The sequence below is a fragment of the Cariama cristata genome, unplaced genomic scaffold (assembly GCF_000690535.1).
Source record: "Cariama cristata isolate BGI_N322 unplaced genomic scaffold, ASM69053v1 scaffold891, whole genome shotgun sequence".
NCBI lineage: Eukaryota > Metazoa > Chordata > Aves > Cariamiformes > Cariamidae > Cariama > Cariama cristata.
Window position 1 is genome coordinate 44991 of NW_009598446.1, and position 21814 is coordinate 66804.

At 40.9% G+C, this 21814-nt stretch overlaps 1 protein-coding gene across 1 annotated transcript in view; it reads left to right on the forward strand.

Moving 5' to 3' along the window:
• Positions 1–21814, forward strand: part of DGKI (diacylglycerol kinase, iota) — a gene marked incomplete at its 5' end in the record, with an annotated part of 92990 nt that overhangs the window by 43893 nt on the left and 27283 nt on the right. Inside the window, 3 exon segments of the mRNA XM_009709270.1 lie at positions 1–17; positions 597–722; positions 20192–20217. The exon segment at positions 1–17 is cut by the window's left edge and continues 30 nt beyond it. Of these exon segments, the coding sequence (XP_009707572.1) occupies positions 1–17; positions 597–722; positions 20192–20217 (169 nt within the window).

Below are 21814 nucleotides of genomic sequence, written 5' to 3' on the forward strand. Positions count from 1 at the left end.
GTGGAGCAGGCCTCTGGGTGAGTGGTGCTGGGATCTGACTTTCAGCAACCGTGATAGAGTTGGGCATCTTTTTTCTGGTCCCCTTTTCTGAAAGATGGGGAGATGTGGCAGGGAAGATCTTAGGTAGGGAGCTGGGGACAGGATCAGATGCAGCCACGGTAATGACAGAAGGACAGTGGAATAACATCTACTCCATTAGGCATCCTGGAGAACACAGCAGGACTAATGGACTTTGGCCCTTTTCAACCTTCTCACGCCCTCTGACTGTATCTGCCCCACCGTAAATCTGTACTGACTGAGTTACAAACCCCTTCTCTGCATGGTCAGGGCTCTGATACCACTGTATAAGGCCCTGAAGCCCTTTGTGCCTAAGAATGATTGTGAATTGTCTCTGTTTCTTCTCATCCTCTGGGCAGACCAGAAATGCTCCTATTAATCTTTAGGAACAGTCTTGTACTCGTACTGAATTAAGCTATTTTAGCTTGCTATGAACCGAAAAATGCTGGGAACCACTAAGCATCAGACAGCTTCAAAGTGGAGCACACGAGGTAATTTCTGAGGGGTGAACGCCTTTCTCTTCCTTCTTCCCTCCCTAGAATATCAGATCGGTGGAACCCTGCGGTTCGGAAAAGGATGCTGAGCGACAGCGGCCTTGGCAAGATTTCCCCACACTACGAGGTACCTGACAAACAAAAGGACGCCAACCAGACACATATGCTGCAGTAAGAGCCCTCTGCATTTCTCTGCTTGATGATGCACTGTCACCATGTACAACTCCTAGTGACTCCTTTAAGCTTAATGAACTGTGCCAATGTGCTGAAATTACAGAAGTCCTTTTTCTCCTTCTCTTTTGCTCATCCCTTCTGTTTCTTCCTCTTTCTCCATTATTATATGTTCTTGCCTTTTTTTCTCTGTGGCACACTGGACTCTTAATAAACCTCAATCCAAGTTTCCAAAAGTAAATACATTATTTGGGATGCCTGAAGTTCCAGCTAAGGGAACCTTCATGGCAAGTGGCTATGAGAAAGACCGAAACACTCACCCTTAAGGTAGTTCTGATGCAACATGACAAAGCAGAAACCTCTACAATTGCTGCTTACTTTCAAAGATACAGGCAATAATTTTCATATAATTTTGAACTAGAGGTACCATTGTCAGTGTAGGATGGCTAAACAGTGGTTTTGTTGCTGATAATTCCCCCATGTAAGAGGTGTTTACCACCGCAATCCTGTTTGCCATGTTCAGATTTGTGTAAGAGCATCTCTTATTCTTCTTGCCTGTTTTTAGCAGTGGTTCTCAGCTTTGTGGTCCTTTCACTTTAGATTTTCAAAACCAACAGTGGATCCATAAAAGCTACCAAAGTTTAGACGGGAAGCACCTGTCTGAACTGTGTTGCAGGCTTTGAAACACAAAGTGTTTTGGAGTTGTTTTTTTCCCCTAAGTACATAATGTATAATTGTGTACATCATGTCTGCTTTATGTTTCTAGTTCTACTGTATCTGGATCCCTATGGACAGGTTTTAAAACTTCATATAGAAAAATCAGACATAGCGACTGTGTGGTCCTTGTTTCAGTTTGTCTTTCTGTCTTGGATGTGTGTGGAAGGGGACTGCAAGTGCCTGCCGAGTACAGCTCCAGGGCAGATGCAGTGTGGGCGGGAGGCTGCGTAGCATGTGGCTACAAACTGGAAACTTTTCAGCAAACTGGAAATTGCTGTAGAAGGAGATGTCATGGTAAGAAAGGGTGATCTGGGTAGCACTGTCAGGAGAAACTCACCTGGTTTTCTCCCATTACCCTGAGGGATTCTGGATAAGTTCTTGGTTTTATGCTCTTTGTGATGTGAAGGATGGTGAATTCAGGTTCAGTTTTCCACACACTGGAATGGCAGAGTTTGAAATTTGGAGCTGGCAAAGCTGGGAGAAAAATGATGCTTAGACACTTTGAGGAAGTGTGGAGAGATGGTGACAACATGTGGATTAACTTCTAATTGATGAGAGGAATGATTTTGTTTACATTCAGTGTGACTGGAAATGCTTGCTTAGCTGGAACAATTGTGTTTGGTAGCTATATTAATTACAAGCAAAATCAGTAGGATTGCCGAGAGTAAAGTTTACCTGTCACTACCTACTATAAGGAATTGTTTTCTTCATAGCTTCTGTAAACTTTAATTGTTTTGGCTGAAATTTTTCATGGTAAGGTTCAGTCTTTGATTCTTTCTCTTCTTCTTTTAGTTAAAACTTTAACAAAAAAGGCAGTTGTTTCTGAAGACAAGGTTTGTGGGAAATGTGTTGCTTTAAGTTACCTTCTTTAAAATAAATAAATTCAGCAGTTGTTTCCTGAGACGTTTCAGTGCTGCTAGTGGAATGAACTTCATTGGAATGAAGTTTTGGAGGCTTGACATTTAATAAAGTGTCACCATATTACCAGGGAGATGCCTTTTGCTGTGTTGAGCAAAAACAGCTTTACTGCTAACGTAAAGTAAAAACAAACTTTACTGCTGAGTTTGTCCCCCTGCTGATGAGGTTGTTCAAGCACTTTGGAGACACCTCCGATTCAAGAGGTTTGCTTTCAAAAGTTTCTGTCTGCATGTGCTCACAGAGGATTTATGCCCTTCTGTGCTTAATCCTGGTCACAGACCTGCCCACTGGGCTGAGGGAAGGGGGGCTGCGCTGCTCACCAGCAAGCAAGGGGAAAAGGGAAGCAGCAGTCATCATCAAACAGAGACAGGGCAGGAAAAGGTATATGGAGGAACAGGGAAAAATGGTTGCAAGAGCCAAAGGAGTAGAAACAAAAAGGGAGTGAGTGCAGGAACTTGGGGAGCAGGGTTAGGGGATGGGAGCTGGCAATTAGGAGCACAGGGGACATACAGATGTCTGGGAAATCAGAATGGGTAGAACAAAAATGAGGAGAACATGGGGTGCAGGTAGCTAAGAGCTGAGTGAGACAGGTTAGGGGCATGGGGGAAAGGATCTGTGGCTGTTTCTCTCCAGAATCTGGAGTTCTGGCTGATGCAGATTATACCAGTGGGTAGGCTCTGGAGTATGTTTAGACACTGCCTCGTTTGCTGCCAAGCCGGAAGGTGTATAGTAAATGAGGCAGGGGATTGCAGTGGAGAAAGCAAGGTATTATGACAGTTAAGGCAGTTGAATGCTGCTCTGGAGGACTGGCTACTCCCCTCAGTTTCCCTAAGAGAATTTCTGAACGATGCAGATTTACAACAAACTCTTCACAAAAGGCCGGTAACAATGGGCTTCTCATTCTATGCATGATCACTGTGAAGTAGGATGAGTTCCTGGGAGGCCATTACAAGGAGACTTTGAAAAAGAGTGAAGGGCTGGAAACCGAGAAATAGGCTTTCTGTGTGCCTCAGGTTGTGTTACTAAAGTTAATGGAAGGTTTGTGCCTGCCTGCCTTCCGACTCTCATTTGCCCAGCTGCAGAACACAGATAATATTGCAACCTCACCTTAGAGGAGCAGTGAGGGTAAATTTCATGGTCACAAGAAACTTGGATACTATGGGGCGACTCTGTTAGAGCTGCTTAGGAGAAAATAATTTTACGCTCTGTGCACAGTTTTGTTAGTGTGGAATACATAAATCTTGAGGCTGTGTATTGCATATACTAAATACAAAAGGATATCAAGCAGGTCTCTACTTAAACACTGAGACAGAAGTCCAGTAGAAGAAAGTAACAGGTGGCAATGTGATTAAGGGTTGTCAAAATGCTTTACTGTAACAGCCCTGGAGTATGATGCTCAGATGACACGAGCTCTGGCATTTCCAAGCTTCCGGATGTTGACTTTGCAACCTAAAAAAGCTTTCTAAGCGGGCACTTTAAAGAAAAACTTAGAAAGTGCTATTATGTTTTGACAGCTGAAGTAGCTCACAGGTTCTTTACAGAGGTCTGTCCCTTCAGAAATTGTTTTTCAAATAAAACTCACAGAAAGGATTTTAGCAAAATTCCCCAAAAGGAATATGGCAGAGCACAGAGGGGACAATTCCTCCTATACATGGAGTTCTCATGGATCTTTTAAGAGTCGTTGTTGTCCAGTGTTTTACATCTAGTCCAAAATACTGTATAGCACTTCCAGCTCAAAATGCAACAGCCTAGAACCTGTCGCTAGGGCAAGTGACAGGGGATGTGCTGTGAGAGAAAGTGTCATCAGTTGACCCCCTGGGGCTGTTTTCTCAGTGGTCATTTTTCTCCCAAACAGGGATTGGGAGCGACCCTCCTCAGATGTTAGGAGCAGAGTAGACCACAGCTGGTCACAGTATGGCTGCAGGCTGCTTAGAGTGTCTCTGGTATCACTGTATGTACATATATGTGTGTGTGTGTATACATATATACAACCTCTTTAAGATGAAGTAATTATTTCTGATAAGTGAGGAGAATAGATAAAAAGACAAAATATGCAAATATAGAGATCCCTTAAATTACTTCAATCAATGAAAGCAGAGAAGAGAATATGTGATCTAAAAATAATTATGATGTTTGGTGTTGCTTTTGATCACATGCTGTTGGAGTAAAGAGTAATTTGAAAGTAATAGTTTTGAGGCAGCGGTCTTTCTGAGAGAAAATTATTTACACTTTTATTTTTAATTAAGTGACCTTCATGTTAGTTAATTTTCAGGTGGCCTTTAATTAATGATATTTTATGTTTTGCTCCTTTTCTGATGCCTCTTTGATGTGTGACGGATGTGTGGAGTGGGCAGGACAAGAAACAACATCTTGATGCAGTAACCAGAAGCTGGGGCAGATCGTAGCTTAATAAGAACAACAAATTCGTGTGAACGGTGCATACAGAAAACCAATGGGAAGACAATTACTTGGAATAGTGGTGCTTGAACTTGAAAAAAGCTAAGTATTCTGCACTGACTCCACTGAAACATGTAACTGGACTCTTCCTTTGAACATGAGTGGGTTTATCATCCTGATTTATCCTATGATTAAATGATACAGTGAGATGGGGATAACCATTACCTCATAGCCTGCTATAAGCATTTGCTGTTGGCCATGTATTTCTCTTCCTAGTTATGTGTTTGTCATCCTGTTATGTGATGAGAGCTGGAAAATTGAATAAAACCCACAAAAGCACAGAAAAATGAAAAGGTGACTATACCTTGGTAGGGGTTTAATCTACATCTTTTAATTAAAGTCATTAATTTTCCCATTGTTTGGGGCAGTAACAACCAATTTTCTAACATCTGTCCAGCTGTGATGCTAATGTGTTTCCAGAGCTGCTAGCTGCATGGTCTGAATCGAGTGTGTGGCTCATGAAGGGTGGGCAAAGGTTGGCCAGAATGGCATCTGGTCCTGTCAGGGAGAGCAAGAAAAAATGCCTGTAGGGGCTGGAAGGTGATTGCAGCCCTTTACACTGAATAGGCATTAATTAGCTAGTAATACCACCCAGGCACTGCTTTATGAGGCAATAACAACTTAGTTTCTGAGACGTAAGAATAAAAAGGTTCAATGCCAAAAGTTTTAACTCAGCCATAAGAATCAGATCATTGCCCAGGAAATCAGTGTAACAGTACAGGTGTTACAAGGTGTTTAGGGTTTATTTTTTAAAGAGAAATCTGTGTGGTACAACGTAAGAAGAGCATCAGGGATGCAAGTTTGCATGTAGAAAGTAGAAGGAACCCTCATGTAGTGAAAAATACGAAGAGGTCACTCTTAGGATTTGGACGTGCTAGGCAGGAGCTGCCTAGTGATAGTGAACCTTTAAAATTTCGAAGGTTGGTGAAGACTTGAAAAATCCAAGTGTTTCCCCAAAACTCTTGCATTGGAAAACTCAGCATCAGCTCTTAAATAGGCAGAGTAGTCTGCCCTGGTGCGTTTTGATAGCAAAATCTGAATTGGGTGTCTGGTTCAGATTTAGGTCAAGATATATTTATAAGATTAAGCCACAAGTAGGTTTTAACTGGCTACTTATACACCTGTACAAATTACTTTCCATTGTTTAAAATCCCAGATGAGACTCTGAGTGCTGATTGTGTTCAAACAAGTTCAAACAAATCTTATTTAAGTGAAGGTATAAATCACCACCTCACCTTCATTGTACACTCCTGTGTACTCCTTATAATAGAATTAGAACATAACAAAATACAGTGTCTGTTTATGCTCAGCTATCCCTTTTCTTTCTCTTCTGTTGTCTTAGATACTTTTAGAAATAGCTTGCAAGGCACCACTCTCACTACCTTGAAGTCAAGCATGAGATAAGTTTGCCTAAAGCAACTCTCCACCTCTCACTAGCAAAGTGATATTAAAAAGGAGGGGATGTTAGTGAAAGGAAAGATGTGGACTCAAAGAAGAGGAAAAGTGATGTAAGAAAAACTGAGAATGATTCAGGGAAGGGTAAAGATGGGTTAATTAGGGAAAGTACTTTGAAGAAAGCAAAAAAAATTTATAAGAATATAGTAAATTGCTAAGAAATTTTTTTGAGGGAAAGCAAGTTCCCAAGTGAGACTGAGTGGGAAAAAGTGATGCATCTCAGTGTGGGGTCTGGCCCTGTATTTTGAAAGCTCTCACTATTGACAGCGCGATGCAGTGACAATATTTAAAATCTTGTGCACATTCCAGATAGAGGCTACAATTTGTCTCATTAGGAAATCTTCTTCAGTTGCTTCTGTAAATCTTCCTCTGCCTCATTTCTGGAGACTTTCTTGACAAAGAAGGCACCTGTTAATTTTTTTACACTCTTGTGCCTGGGTGTGGTAAATAATGAATTTCATATACTTTATGCTCCTGTTGTGAATATTAATTCTCTCCATATACTTCCAAGATTTTTGCTGTCTTCATTGTTTTTGGAGATTTTCAGTGGGAAAAAAGGAATAATTATTGATTTCCTTTGGAATTCTATCTTGAAGATATGTGCCTGCCATTCTGAAAAGATGTATTTCTGCCCTTTCTCGTTCCCTTACTAACTTACAATGTAGCAATGAATATCTAGCAGAATTTTGGCATTGCTTGAATAATTTGTCTTGAAGCGTCATTTCTTGCCATCCAGAAAAAAAATTCAACCTGACAAACAAAAGGAAGGCTCTTAAAATTGTGGAATTTGACTGACAAAAAGGATTGTTTTTTCTCTGTGAGATCCCTATGTTTTTAAAATCAAATCCTTCCAGAAATAGTTTGAATCTCATTTTCTGTGTATAGTCAGTTCAGTACAGAGCTACCCAAAACCAGCATAGTTATTTTTATTTTGTGGTACAATCATTGAATACAAGAACAATCTGGAGACTATAGCACTGCAGGCAAAAGTACTTCTCAGTGAAATTTATATTCTTTCCATATTGACAGCAAAGAAAAATCTTGCTTACTCCTGTGCTTCTTTGCAGCCTATGGGATTTCAAAAGTTTCTTTAAGGGTAGCTACTGCTGCTGGTATCTTGCTACTATTTGGAATCTAACTTGAATGTCCAGCTTTCACAATTTTTCTAGAAATTTTCTTTTTCCTTCTGGAGCTGCTTATACAGCAACCTCAAGTACAGCTATAGATACAGAATATATATGAGTTTGTCAAATGATTTGTCATGAAACTGGAAATAAGACTTTTACCTGGACAAACATTAATTCTCAAGTTAGTTTTGAGCCTCTCCCACATTGTCACTTAATCCATGTCCACCCTCCCCAAGCAATGTCTCTAGTTCTAGTGATGTTCATCCCTGTTATAGCCAAGAGAAGGGACTCCTGGACATGTCTGATTAGTACACACCTTGACTCAACTGCAGAAAAAAAAGAACACAGTTTAGAGAGGAAAACAATGCTAAAATCACAGGGGATGGAGAAGAACGTTGGCACCAAAATATCTTTTCAAAGACTGGCCCGCATGAGATATGTTTTTGGTATACTCTGAGTGTATCATGTACAGACTGTGTATGTGAAGTATACATGAGAACAGATGTTGTCATATCAGGATTAAAGAGGCTTTGTGTTACTTCAGCCATGTTGATACGATCTCAGGGACGATTCTGGGCATGAGAAGATCCTGGCATTTTGCTCTGATGTCTGAAGACACGGAAGCAGGACTAAGGAAGGTGTTACCACATACAGTCCCTGCTGTGTCAGGGGATGAACCATGGCTCTATGGTGGTTGCACCCACCAGACCTGAGGGACCTTTGCAAACAGCAAGAATCAGATGGTTCTAGAAACTGTTTAACATAAACTTTCAGCAACTTCTGTTGTTGCCTTTAAGTGATTGAATGCATGGAAAATCTTATTTAATCTCCTCTTCCCCTGTTAATTAGTAGAAATTTTATATCACTACTGCCAAAGTCTGGCCTTATCTACAGAGAACTGGAGTTTAGAAGAAACATGGGGTTTACTTCTTAAAATTTCTGCAACAGTCATTAGTATTTGGTACTTACAGATCATCCTGGCAACTCCTCTCCCAGTAGTGCCGAACTTTAAGACTCTGTCTTTTGCTTCTGCTCTTGTTAACTGTAATTGGAAAAGGAAGAAATCACAATTTGGTTTAGATTTACATGTGTATGGCCTTATTTGTCTATGTGAGTGCAATGCAAATAGTGTTTGTTTTCTTCCAGAATTTAGTCTCCAGCCTTTGCTGTTGAGGTGCTGAATTGCTAAGGGGTTTTAACAACAGTGGGTACATTTGATGAGGTGGGTTTATTTCTGCCCCTTCAACATGTGGTGGAAACAGAGTACATCCTGTACTGCATCCTGTAGGATGATTTTTTTTTTCTTATCAGAACTTATTACAAAATAATTTCATTATTCAGAATGTAGCTCCCCAGAGTGGATTGGGTGGGATTTTAGCTTCCTCTTTTTCCACCCACTTGCCCCTGAGCCATCAGAATGAGGGCTCTTAATGGGTTTTGTAGCATCTCAACACCTGATGCACAGCTGAGGAAATTCACCCTGCTGACAAATTATTTTGGCAGTGACATGCAAAACACTCCCACACACCATGAGACTACAAATTGACTTCTTTAGAGAGATTCTGCTTCTTGACTGGCATCCTGCTTTCCAAAAGGGAAATGCAAGCAGTCCAGCTAGCCTCTCCTCCTTAGGGTGATTTCAAGCAAAAGAATATGCATGTGCTTGACAAAGGGACCTTCCTACCTGGATGTTGAAAAAGTTAGCTACAACCTAGCTTGACAATGCTTTCTGAATAGTTCCACACAGGGGGTTGAAAAAGAGTTTTCCACATGGAATGTTAGTTTTTTTGTTCGAGTGTGTTTAAAGGATAAAATGGATGTTGACAGAGTACAGATAGCTGAGTGCCTTGGTTTCTTTAAGTGGTTTACCATAACAGCTATAAATCCACTTTTCACTCTGGCTGATAACCAAGGCTGAAGCAGTAGAGTTCTTTCTTTTTTCTCTTTTCTTGTTACAACTCTTTCTTTATCCCTTTTTTCCCTTTGCTTCCATCCTTGCTTGCTTACTTTAGCCCTTGGATTGAGAAGCACAATCTGCGCTGAAAAGTATGGCAGCTCTACAGCAAAGAAGGCAGAGCGACGTATCGGTACAATCACTTCTCGTACCCTTCTTTTCCATTTCACTGGGTAAAAGAAAATGACATTTGCTAATTTGCTCTTTAGGGCCTCCTGCTTTCCTGCGAGCATCAGGCATGTGGTAACTGTGCCTGGCAAGAGAAGGGTAGAGGAGAGACTGGAGCCGACAATGCCACTGTAGAATGTGAATATCCCTCTCTTCAGATTTATGGAGTGGAAACAGCAGACCTATGGCCCCCAGTGACATTAAAAGCATTGGAAGAGGGGCTAGCTGTGTTTACTGGGGTCATATAGGATGACTGACAGAAAGCAAGCATGTATTCTTCTGGGCTTCCTTTAAGCACTGTTATAAATACAGAGTGAATATCCTCCAGCACGACAGGCTTCCAGTCCAGTAAAAGTCAGAAAATAAGTGAACCTTGTAGTTTTAGGTAATATGTTTATTTGTATTTGTGTATACTTGTTAATTATTTGTAAGAGTCGAAGTAAGAAAAACAAACAAACAAACCGTCCCAGTCCTATTTTGCTGAGCATTGCACAGGAATACCAAACCTGTGTCCATGTGCTCTGTCCCTGCCATAAGGAGCTGCCATCTGCTCGGAGGGGAGACTGGTTCTTAATGTGCTCTCACTCAGTACCAAGTTGTCTTATCAAAGCCAAAACTAATAAGCTTCAGTGCACGGGTACAAAACACAGTCCTGTACATATGTAACAAGCTGTCCTGGTTTGGCTAAACAAGACCGATTGTCCTTTCAGTAGATTCCTTCAGTGAAGTTTCTTCTAAGTAACTACACTTTCTGAAGTTGACTACGTGTTTTTCAGACAGTATCTACTTTGAGAATTAATAATGCTTGATGTTTGTAGTTCTTACTAAGGTAGGATTGGTATGCAGAAAGGCCCATGTTTATACTTGTTCCTGTGGGAACCAAGGTCACTGCTGGCTCTCTTATGGTCCACAAGTGAAAAGGTGTAAAAAGGTCACACCTGCAGGAAAAAGCAGGTGGGACAGGTGACAAAAAATTGACCAGCAAACTACTCCATCCCATACACATCATACTCGGTATAAAGCTAAAGGATCACAGAGATTGCCTCTTCTTACGTGCCCCTTCTTCTGCCTCTGATCCCAATCCGTGTATTCCCTGAATCTGGTTCCTGTCTGTGGCTGAGTTCAGTTTGGGACATTGGGGTGCCTGCCCTGCCATGGCAGTGGTGCAAGCTATTGTGGCATGTGATCCTCATTGGGAAGCTCAATATTGGTTTCATACATTTTTGTTTCTATTATTAGTAGTATTAATATTATTATACTCTTTTCATTGTTATTTTATTAAAGTTGTTTTAATTTTCCAACCCATCAGTGTCTCTCCCTTTTCTTCTCTCCTTCCCCTTCTGGGAAAGGAAGAGGTTAATGGAGAGCAGCCTTAAATGGTGACACACACACATTGGAATACATAGTATGTCCAAGCTTTCACCCTAGGACATCTCATAATATGCATTCAGACTGTATTTATTCATACACTGTTCATATTCTTGAGTTCTGGTTTAACAGGCTTGCAAAGAGAATATAAATGTAGTTTGGTAAAATAACTGCTCTAGACTATCACAGAAATACTATTTTTCCTGAGTTGTCAGTGTTAACTCCAAAAGTCCAACCTTTGCTAACTTTCTCTAATTCTTCAGATACCTGCATGTTTGGATTTCAGCTGTGGCTGGAAACTGGAAAGTGTCAAAATACCATGCAACAAAAAACTAGAGACAAAGCATAATCATGTGAACATAGGTCATCTTTTGAGGTTTGCTATTTAGTATTTTAGACTCACAGAGTTCAGTGGGTTTGGATGAGGCTAGGAGCAATATTTTGACGTGAGCCTTCACCTGACTCTTTGAACAAAAAGTGACGTTTTTCACAAGGGCTGTCTGAAAAATATATTGGTGAACCGTTTTTGCTTGGTGGAGGTGCGCAGGAAAGAGATTGATTTATTCTGGAAATTGTTGCTTGAAACAGAAAGTACCTGTGAGTGTGAGCTGGGTTTAGTGTGCTTGGGTTGGGGAAAGATTTTCCGGTTCACCTGGGAACTGCTGAGGGACAGGGAGCATGTTCCTCAGGTTGTGTGTCTTGGCATGGCTGCTCTGCAGAGAGATGCCCTTGCTCTTCCACATCTAGGGTGCATGTCCTTAGTCCCCTGGCTGCGGACTTGTATGTCGGGGTATAGGAAGGACTGTCTCTTCTTAAAATGCCTGCCAAAGGATTTCTCAGGTGAGAGGAGAAACTTCTGAAGTCTTAAAAACATTGAAATGGGAAGGGAGAAAAGCTGTTCCTGCTTGCCTGCTGCTCCTCTGCGCTGGGAAAGGAGCACTAAAACCCACAGCTTTGTCTCGGTGGCTGAGACTGAGGGTTTAGCAGTGCTGGCACAGAGGTCTGTGCAAGGGAGGGAAATACATGAGGAGCGGGGCCATAACACATAGCCTTGCTGAGCTTCCTGGCAGAGTTAATGTCCACGGGCAAGCAGGGACAGATGGACCCAGCTAAATTATGCCAAGAGTTGAAATCAGAGAGCCAGAGGTGGCTTAGAGCCAGTGTAACCCTGACTCCTGGATTCTTGTTTCTGTGCCCGGCATCTAAAAATGCAGCACAAAACCATATCTGAAACTCTCATTACAAGTTTATTCTCCGTTAATGACTCTATAGCAGGAGCGTAAAGGGCTTAGCAATTCTGTTCTGCCTAGGACCTGGGTGTTACGCACATTAACTGAGGTGATTTTTTAATTTCTGTTTTTTTAAAAGATGGCAGGCAAATGAAGGTTGCTTAGTGCTTAGCACTTGTGAAATTCAATCCACTTTTTATGAACATAATTGCAAGAATCTGTTTCTGAGGGATTCCTGTGTTTCAGTTTCTCTTCTCCCAAAACCACTAAAAGCTATTTATCAGGAGTGACTGGTTTGCTCTGTGGTAACAAACATACTACTTAGGGTAGCTTTTAGATTGTTTAGAAACACAAACTGGCCTCAGATTTTATTTCGGTGGTATCTCAAGATACCAAGCAGTTGATGTGTTTCATCTCCATCTAGCCTGAGGGCCAAGTATGGATGTGACTTCTGAATCAGAGTATACCTGATGTACTTGCAGTGTGGCTGTCTCGGCTTTGCGGTTACCAGAATAATTCCTTTCTCTGGGTTAAATAAAAAGTTAATGTCATAGCAAAATGACATCTGGGTTAATCTTTTCCTGGAAAGAGTAACAGTACACAGATCCGTTGTTGAGGAAAGAGGCCAGATGATTTGTTACCTAATTACACCTAATATATTTTTTTGATTTTCATGTAGACTGTTAAGGAAGTGCATATACTTAGCCCCTTTAGTTTCTGTTTCAGGTCGTCTTAATAAAGAGCTGCTTCAAACAGCATCCAGTCCCTTAACATCTAGTCTGTTGTTTCGCCAAAGTATTACATGGCATGGGTACAACTCACTTTATTTAGGGTTAGAGCCAGGACAGCTAATGCCTTTCCTTTACCTTTTGACACTTAAATTTGTCAAACAACTGACAGGTAGGTCAGTGAGGATTTTTAAGATTTAATTCAAATCTGGAAACAGAAGAACAGCATTTCTAAGAAGCTTGGATCAGACCATCTTCAAATGAATGTCTTACATTCCCCTCAGATACTTTGGTGTAATGCGGTGATAAGAGAAAGAGAGGCCAAGTAGTTAAAACAAACAACCAACCCATGATCATCCTACAGTGATCCTCCTGGTCATTTGGAAATACTCTCTTTTCAAGTAAATAACAAACCAGCTTTCTTAGGTCATGTTTTGACCTTGATTCCAAGGTAGAACTACCTTTTTCAAGATAAGTGTGTTAGAACATTTCTCTCTCCTCCTCCTCCTCCTCCTTCTCCTTCTTTTTTAAATGAAGGTTAAGCATGTTTGGGTTTACATTCGATTTTACAATAAAATCTTTTATTCCCTTGTTAAGTGGCAATTCCCAGACAACTCCTCAGGGTGTCAGTACAACTTCAGGTATAGCTGCATTGTGGTGCTCCAAGCCTTCGTGCCAAGTGTTCTGCAGTGGACAGAGAAATGGTAAGAGATAAAAAGTTAGACAGTAATGAGAAAAGATGTAGAACAATATAAGGGACACAGACATGCCTGAGACACGGCAAGGAATGCATCTGAGCTGCCCTTGTTTTCCTAAGAAGCACCAAACTACATTCCTGTAGGTTGGACTGCTTGTGAACAGCCTGAAGCAATGGTTTAAGTGCAGGTAGAGACTGAGGCTGCTGAAGGAAGTTACGGAGGTGCTAGACAAAGTGCTGATCTTTGCCTTTAGCAGAACTAGAAAAAATTAGGCTCTCCAGATTCTTGTTACAGATTAACAGGACATGTCCAAATGGATTTCTGCAAAATAATAAATAACTTTAATGGAAGTTTTTAGATTCAGGGAGCATTGCTGGTCAGCATTTTCCCACATATGTGAGACAGTATGGCCATTGTCTATGAGAAATATTTCAGAGGAAAGAATGACAGAAAAGCTGGGATAGTAAAAGCAGAAAGCTTTCTAGAGAGACTCACAGAACTGCAGAAAAGTTTAGATTGGGAAGGACATCTGAAGGTCATCTAATACAAACCCCTGTTCAAAATAGATCCAGCTAGATGAAGTTCTTCAGAGCCTTTTCTAGATGAGTTGTGAATATCTGCAAAGCTGGAGATTCAACAGTCTCTCTGTATAATCTGTTCCTCTGTTTGATTATAGAATCATGGAATCCTTTAGGTTGGAAAGGACCTTTAAGATCGAGTCCAAGTGTAAATGTAGCACGGCCATTTTCCTTTCACAAGGAAATGCAATAGCATCCACATGGTGAAAAAATTTTTCCTAATATCCAGTCTGAATTTCCCATATCTCAATTTGTGACTGCTGCTTCTCTTCTTTCTTCAAGTAAGCTGTGGCCCTGTCTTCTTTAGACCTTCCCATCAGGTAGTTGAAGGAAGCAATAAGATTTTCCCTGAGCCTTCTCTTCTTACTGAATGAACCCAGCTCCTTCAGCCTCTCCTCATATGTCTCTCCTCATATGTCCTCGCCATCTCTGCAGCCCTTTGTGGAACTCAGTCCAGTTTGTCAATGTTCCTGAGTCTCGCAAGTACTGAGTGGAGTGTAAAAATCACTTCCATCTACCTTATGACTGTGCTTTTGCAAATACAGCCCAGTATGCCATTGGCCTTCGCTGTCACAGGGAACTGCTGACTGATGTTCAACTTGTACACCGCTAACACCCTGCATACTTTTCTGCAAAGCCATTTTCCAGCTGTTAGACCCCCAGTCTGTCTTGTTGCATAGGTTTATTCCTCCTGAGGTACAAGACTTTGCATTTGTCTTTGTTGAACTTGCTAGGTTGCTGCTAGCCCACTTCTCCAGCCTGTCAAGGTCACTCTGAATCGGGCATGTCATATAGGGTCAAAGTGGAAGTGTGGGGAAGCTCTCAGTAGTTCTTAGATTTTTATTTTTCATCAAGTGCTCTGGCAGAAAATGATGATGCCCAGGCTGAGTGTTATGTTTAACTCTTATTGGGCACCTCTGAATAGAAGATGCTGAGGGACCAGGAAAGCAAGCAGTTCTGCCTTGCTACCAGTAAGACACGAGGCACTGTCTGCAGCTGGGGGATTCGCAGTCCCAGAGGTGTTGATACAGATTACTGAATGACGGGGTTTCCTCATCTTTGTTTTAAAAATACTCAATGTACTAAAAATTTTCTTCGATTACAATCAGGGAATATATGAATAAATCTCAATAGGATGCCACTTTTGATTCTGAAGAGATGTACACACAAAATGAGACCGAATGGGTTTAACCTGAAAGCTCTTCCCCTCCCCTTGTCACAGGCAGCCATTGTCAGACTGAATTAGAGAGTTTGCAGAAGTACAAATCTTAAGCAGGGGAAAAGCGGAATGGTCATGAAAACCAGCACAATTGCTGCACACAGATTGTTATTTGGCCTTTAAATTGTAAATGGATAGTTTTGAAGAGGCCTGGTGCAGATGGTTTCTGCTACAGGTTTATTGATTAAAATAGCTGCTTTACATTAGCTCTGGGTTTGTTTCTCCAGAGGCTTTTGTCTTTATGAATAATGTACCCATTTGTTGAAATTTTGTTAGAATTCATCTGCTGGAGGCTGGCTGTATTTCTCTAGGTTCCTAAGCCTCAATTGACGAGGCTCAAAATTGTGGCAGTCCCTGCCCTTCCCTCTTTAGAAATGAATATTCTGTCTTCCACCCTTCCAGTGCTGAATAAATCTAATGCTTGCACATTGGAGAGTGCACTTGGACACAGCTGTGAGTGTTTGGCTGTTTGGGGAAGGCTTGTGTGATACTGAGGGCTGTCTTGGCTATACTGAGAGAGTTTTGCCAGTAATTGATCCAAAGTCTGTAAGAGTGAGTGGAAAAATTCCAGTGAGTTTTGGATCAAACCATTAACTCTGAGGCACAGTGCTGTTTTAGGTGGGCATGTCTCATGCCTTCAGTATCATAAGTCTTCCAATTTTCTGGAAGTATCTAGTGAATGTACGATTAGAGGCTTTTTACATTATTATTCAGGTTTTTTTTATGCATTTCTAAATATGTATGCCTCATTTCCTGGGAGATCCTTGTGCATTTTGTGTTGAGCACAAAAGGTAATGCTTTGCTTGCATAGGGAGTGGTGGAACATCAACGTGCAACTTCCCCTTGCAGACTGAGGCTTGCAAGTGCTGTTATCTCTTCTGAGTAGAGCTTGCCACTCTGCAACAGGAGGAGAATACTACTGCAGGACCTATAGCAAAGGAGGAGTATGAACAGCATGGAAAGCAAAATGAGGTGGTAACATACTTTTCCTCCTTCTCCCTTCTGATCCCCTTCCCTATCGTCATAGTAATATTTGTCTTCTCTTTAACTAGTCACTACAGCAATAGTTCTTCATAAAGCATCTGTCAAACCAGGGCAGGAGAAAAGTCAGATTAATGCCTTTGGTGAAAATATTTGAAACTGGGCTTCCCTTTCACATTTATGCATGGGAAAAGAGCATTGTTTGTAGAAGAGCTAATTTAATCTCATGATTCTGGCAATGTAGCCAGTCATAGACAATCTGACCTGTCTTTGCTCTCTTGGGGAGGTGATAAGGCTTTCTTTCTACAAGTTAATTTTACCCCAAGATAAAAACAGAAAAAATGTAACAGTTGAGATAAAGAACAAGTGATTCCATTCTGAAATGGCCAAGAATAGGATATTGCAGTGCCTGAACCTTTTCCTGGAGGTTTTGGGGATTTGATTTGTTTTGTTTAACCAAATGAAAATCTCTTCAAGATTTTGTTTGGCAAAGTGTTTTGACCCAGGTGAGACCACAGATCTTGACACCGTATTAGTTCTTCTGAAGTATCTCTGACCTGTCTCTCCTTTTTTTAAGGTATGGAGGTTGTGAGAATGATAACTTGCTTCTTTATGATAGTCAAACACGCAGCTAAAATCATATTAGGAAGCAAGCTGACAGGCACTAGATAGATGTTTACTGTGTGGATGTTAGCAGCTGAGAATCCTCCCTTCTCAGGACACCTGTCTGGTGACCAATGCTGCCACAGTATATCCCTCACACTTCTTACAGACCTGAGAGAAAGATGTGTGACCGGAAATATGAGCATCCACTGGATTTTTTTTTCTGTCAAGAAAGCCCCTTGTGGCTGTGGAGTGAGTGCATATGGTTTAGAGGAGGTCATTAGACTTCCTTTCTTTCGTCCCTTAGAGCCTATCATAAGCATGGGGTAGACCAGACAATGCATAAAATGCCCAACACTATTAGTATGGAATTTTCAGCAGCCTCACTTCCTTACATTATAGTTACAAGCAAGACTCCCCTTGGTGTAGTTAGCCCAGTACTTCAACAGTTTGGAAAACCTCCCCTTTGTTAAAATGTATGGCCTGTAATTGTAGGAGAATGTTGAAAGTCCTCTCCACCCTTTGTCAAAATACTTTATGTCAGTAGTAAAACAAAGAAAGCCTAGTTCATTGTGGTTGAACCTTGGGTATCTCCAATGGTGGAAGCTCTCGTTGAGGCTTTCCCATGGCTGAGATATTAAAAACCTCTCTTTGTGGCTTCACAGCTGTGCCAGGAAGTTTGAGCTTATGCTATTGTGTTTCCTTGTGAAAACAGGAATTGGCTCTCCAACCCCTCTGTTAACGATGAGCCTCCAAGCTCAAACTTTATTAGGGTGAGGCAGAGAGGTTCATATGTACATATCAAGATGCTGTGGTTATATAAATCTGATTTTCTCAGGATACTAGGCTACACAGCACCGAAAGATGCTTGATGAAGGCTTTCTAATGAAAACACCGCTAGTAGCCACAGTAGTACCTGTTAGGTTTCTTACTGTTCACCCACTGTATTCAAGGCATGCAACAAATACTACGTGGCAGTAGTAGTCTGAAAAATGCATACTAATTTGGGGCACACTAAATATGCACAAACATATTTTTCATCTCACCCTTCAATGTTTTAATCAAGAAGGTATTGTAATAGTGTCTCTCCTGTTGTTGCTTTAAGGAACTAATGGTATCTGTTATACCAGTCATAAAGAGCCAAATTACAGGATAATCTATACTGTTTATTTTATTGTTTCAAATAAAGATCTGAAAGGTGATGCAACTGTGCAATTAAGAAACAAAACAAAGGAATAAATTCTACCGATGCTGTGGGATACAACATTAGCAATGGGTGGAGAGTCAGGATACGTGACAAGGAACCTGGCAGCATGACTGCTGCATGTAAAAATATTTTTAAGTACCTAAAAATTTGCATGTCTTGATATGGCCCATTCTGCACTGTTTAACCTTCTAGGAAACACTGTGTGTTGAGTTTTGACCTTCGGAAGGGTTTCTACTGGGGATCGTGGAGGAAGGCCTGTAACTAATTGGTCAAAGCAGTGGGACAGAGTCCTAGTGATGCCTGCTAATCCTCTGTGTTACCTGCTTTCCTACTGTATTTCCACAGACGTGGCTGAAGTGCAAGGGCAGAACTGACCTGGTTGGCAGCAGAGCAGGATAAACGCCTAGGATGTTCAGCCACAGTCAGAGGATTTAGTGGGAGTAGAGGATTAACTAATTCTGATCCATACAGACACATTGGCTTCTTGCACAGTCAGAATCTTAATTAGGCAATCACATTTTTTCCTTTCACAGTGACCATTGCTCCAGCTGTTCTGTAACTCTTTCCTCTCTTTATTTGCAAATCTCTCTCTTTTTTAAAAGTAAAAGTTAGGAAAGTTTCCTTCTTTTCTTTCCATCTTTCCTGTTTGCATATACATATTTGCATATCTGCTCCTGATGTCCTGTAATCCCTCAACCTTCATTTTCAGACCCCTGTTATGGAATGAGATCATGACTTCTTCTCAGCTCCTCTATTCCTCTAAATCCAGGGTTTCTACCCTTCTTTTCCCCCTCTCAACCCTTAGCCCCTACTGACTCAGTTAAACATACATGTGCTCTTATCCCCTTTGTTTCTTCTTCTCCCTTCACCCCTCTGTGGCTGCTTTTCTTATGTCAGCTTTGATCTGTTTGCTGGCAACACTAACATTTTAAATCTTTAGTAATTTGTTATTTTTGTACATTGGTGCAAAATTAAATATATCCTGGAAAGGCAGCATGAGTTGTCCCATTCGCTGCGGGAGCAAACTCCTGGTTACCTCGGAGGCAAGACTATATATGCAGTTGAAAGTCTTTACTGGGGAAGTGCTGAGGCAATGGTCCAATTCACTGTGTGCTGTCAATCTGGTCTAAAAAACAAAGGCATATCCTAGATTTGGCTGTGCAGTTAGCCCCAGTTTTGCTAAGACAAGCTACTGCAGCAAAGGGAAAAATGGAAGGCCAATACTTTACATCTCTCTATGTTCCTTTGTGGTGGGTGCTGACCAAAATGATGAGGAGTGTGATTCTTAGTGATGGGAGCTGTGACACAAATCCCTGGAATTCAGTGGGACCATTCTGTTCATCGGCAGGGGCACTGAGAGGTCCCTCATGTTTTATAACCCCTCACTCTCTTGGAGTATTATCAGAGGCTTAAGCCACTGGTTAGGATATCCTGTAACTCTTGTGTTGTGCTGTTATGTTGCTTTTTACTGTAATTACATCTGTCCAGACTTTTTGTTTTGTCCGTTTATGTTGCTGTTGTGAAGATGGCATGATCTATTATTATGACTAGTGTTTTATGCTAGCTACTACATTGAATTGTGGTAAGAAAAATGGCCACTTTAATGATTGTGAGTTCCCATGAAGCTGTAATTTCCTCAACCACCCCCAGTTGTGAGGTTTTCTCCTGGTCCACACTTAGTTATGGTCCCTTCAATAATCTCTGGAGGATCAGGACTTTCTTACCAGTAATGTCAGCTATTTCCAACATTAACAGTAGTAGACAAGTTTTTTGCCAAGTCCCTACAGAAACTCTTGGCGTGAGTGCTTAACAGTGTAGCTGATAGCTACCTTACGGACATGACTCCATACGACCACTCTGGATGCAGAACCTGCTGCTAGAGTAGGTCTCTGCCCTTTTCTGCTTTTTTTTTTTTTTGCCAGATGCCTTCCAAACTTCTCTTCTAAGGAATAAAGAATAAAACCTTCAAATTCCTCCATATCCCATTCCCAACAGTGACACTGAACCTTATTTGTGGCCTTTTCATACCAAAGATTGACTGGACTTTGTTGTTTTATTCCAGGTCACCGGTCTCTTCAGAAGATCAAGGTAAGATCTGTTTTATAGATAGTAATAGCATCTTAAAAATGAGACTAAAGACTAGCTAGTAAGCTGTGTTTTAACACAGATGTGGTGGAGAAAAATTGCTTTATAAAAATGAAACTTTGATGTTGCTCAAACATTATTCATCCCTAGACATCAAGTGCTTGTTAATGTAGTTGAATTAGTTGGGGCTGGCAGAAGTTAAGCCTGTGTTGAGTTATTCGTAAAATGAATTCTTGCTCAATCAAATGGAACTATTGCAAGTGTTTGCAATTTATTCACACAACTGTGTAGGGCTTCACCTATGGAAAATTATCTGTGGCCTTAAAGGACGATACATGCGTTTTGTGAAGATGAGATAATCTCTTATGACTCTTATAGGACAGCACCTTTATAGCAGGGAGAGTATATTACACTTTAAAGGCTTGATTGCATGTTATCTTGGGTTACCACTAAAGTTTCGTAGCATGGTATGGAATTTAGTGCAGCTAGGAGCTTCTACGTGTAAAAATCTCATGTCTTGAGTAGCAAGAGTTGCAGGTTATGGTAACGTGGACTAAAGAGGGAGTTTGCAGTGACTAGCTGGTAAAATAACTTTACCAACTTAGGTGCTTAGAGTTAGGTGGTATAAATATCCCTCCAGTGTACATTAAAGTACAGTTGCATTGGTACTGAAATCCAGAGGCATACTGCAAATGAGGTGGTAATTGCACTGGTAGAGTTGCACAAGGAATGGAAAAAAAAACAGAAATGGAGACTGTAACTGAGAGAAGAAAGTTCATCATGTAGCTCTGAATAGGGAATATTATTTTGGACCACAAAAGAAATAAATATCTGTTTTCCTCTGGCATTCAATCTGTATGCAGTTACACAATCAGCAAAATTTCTGGACAATACAGTAAGTATTATTCAAGAAAGCTCCAGATGGGGAATAGTAAGGACTGTTGCAAATGGAGATGTAAGGAGGTCTGAGCCTGGAAGTGTGTCACTGAAGTATGTTCACTTGGAGTGTGGAGTGACTAGTTAGGTATCAATCTACATTGCCCTTGGCTCCAGCCAAGATCTTTTTAGTCCAGCATAGTGGCTGTCAAACATACTGTCACTAATAAATTCTCTTCTGTCTCCTTGACATGTAATTTCTTAGTGAAGAAAGTTATGAAGTCAGTCTTAAAAATGTACAAACATGTCAGATCAAAGATGTGTCTAGCCCATCTAGTCCATTCCTAGTGTCTGGTAGCAATGGATCCCCTATAAATTAGAGCAGGAGAATGGCAGAAGTATACAGTTCTAATTTCCTGGTATACCCTGTCAACTTACCGTGATTTACAGCCCATTGACTTTGTGAACCAGAGGTAGTTTTCTTGTTTAATAGTTCACCTGCTTTTTACCATGACCAGAGCTTCTTAATATATAGTATTGGAGAGTTGTGAGAAGTTAACAGTATATCCCATTTCTCCAGCCTTCGAAAGAAATTTGAAAAAATTATGGTCTAATACACTGTTTCAAGACCTGGACTCCAGCTGCTTGTCAGTGCATAAGCTTGTTAGTGATAGACTGCTCTTGCTTTTTCACTTCCTTTGCATTTATTCTATTGCTCCATTTT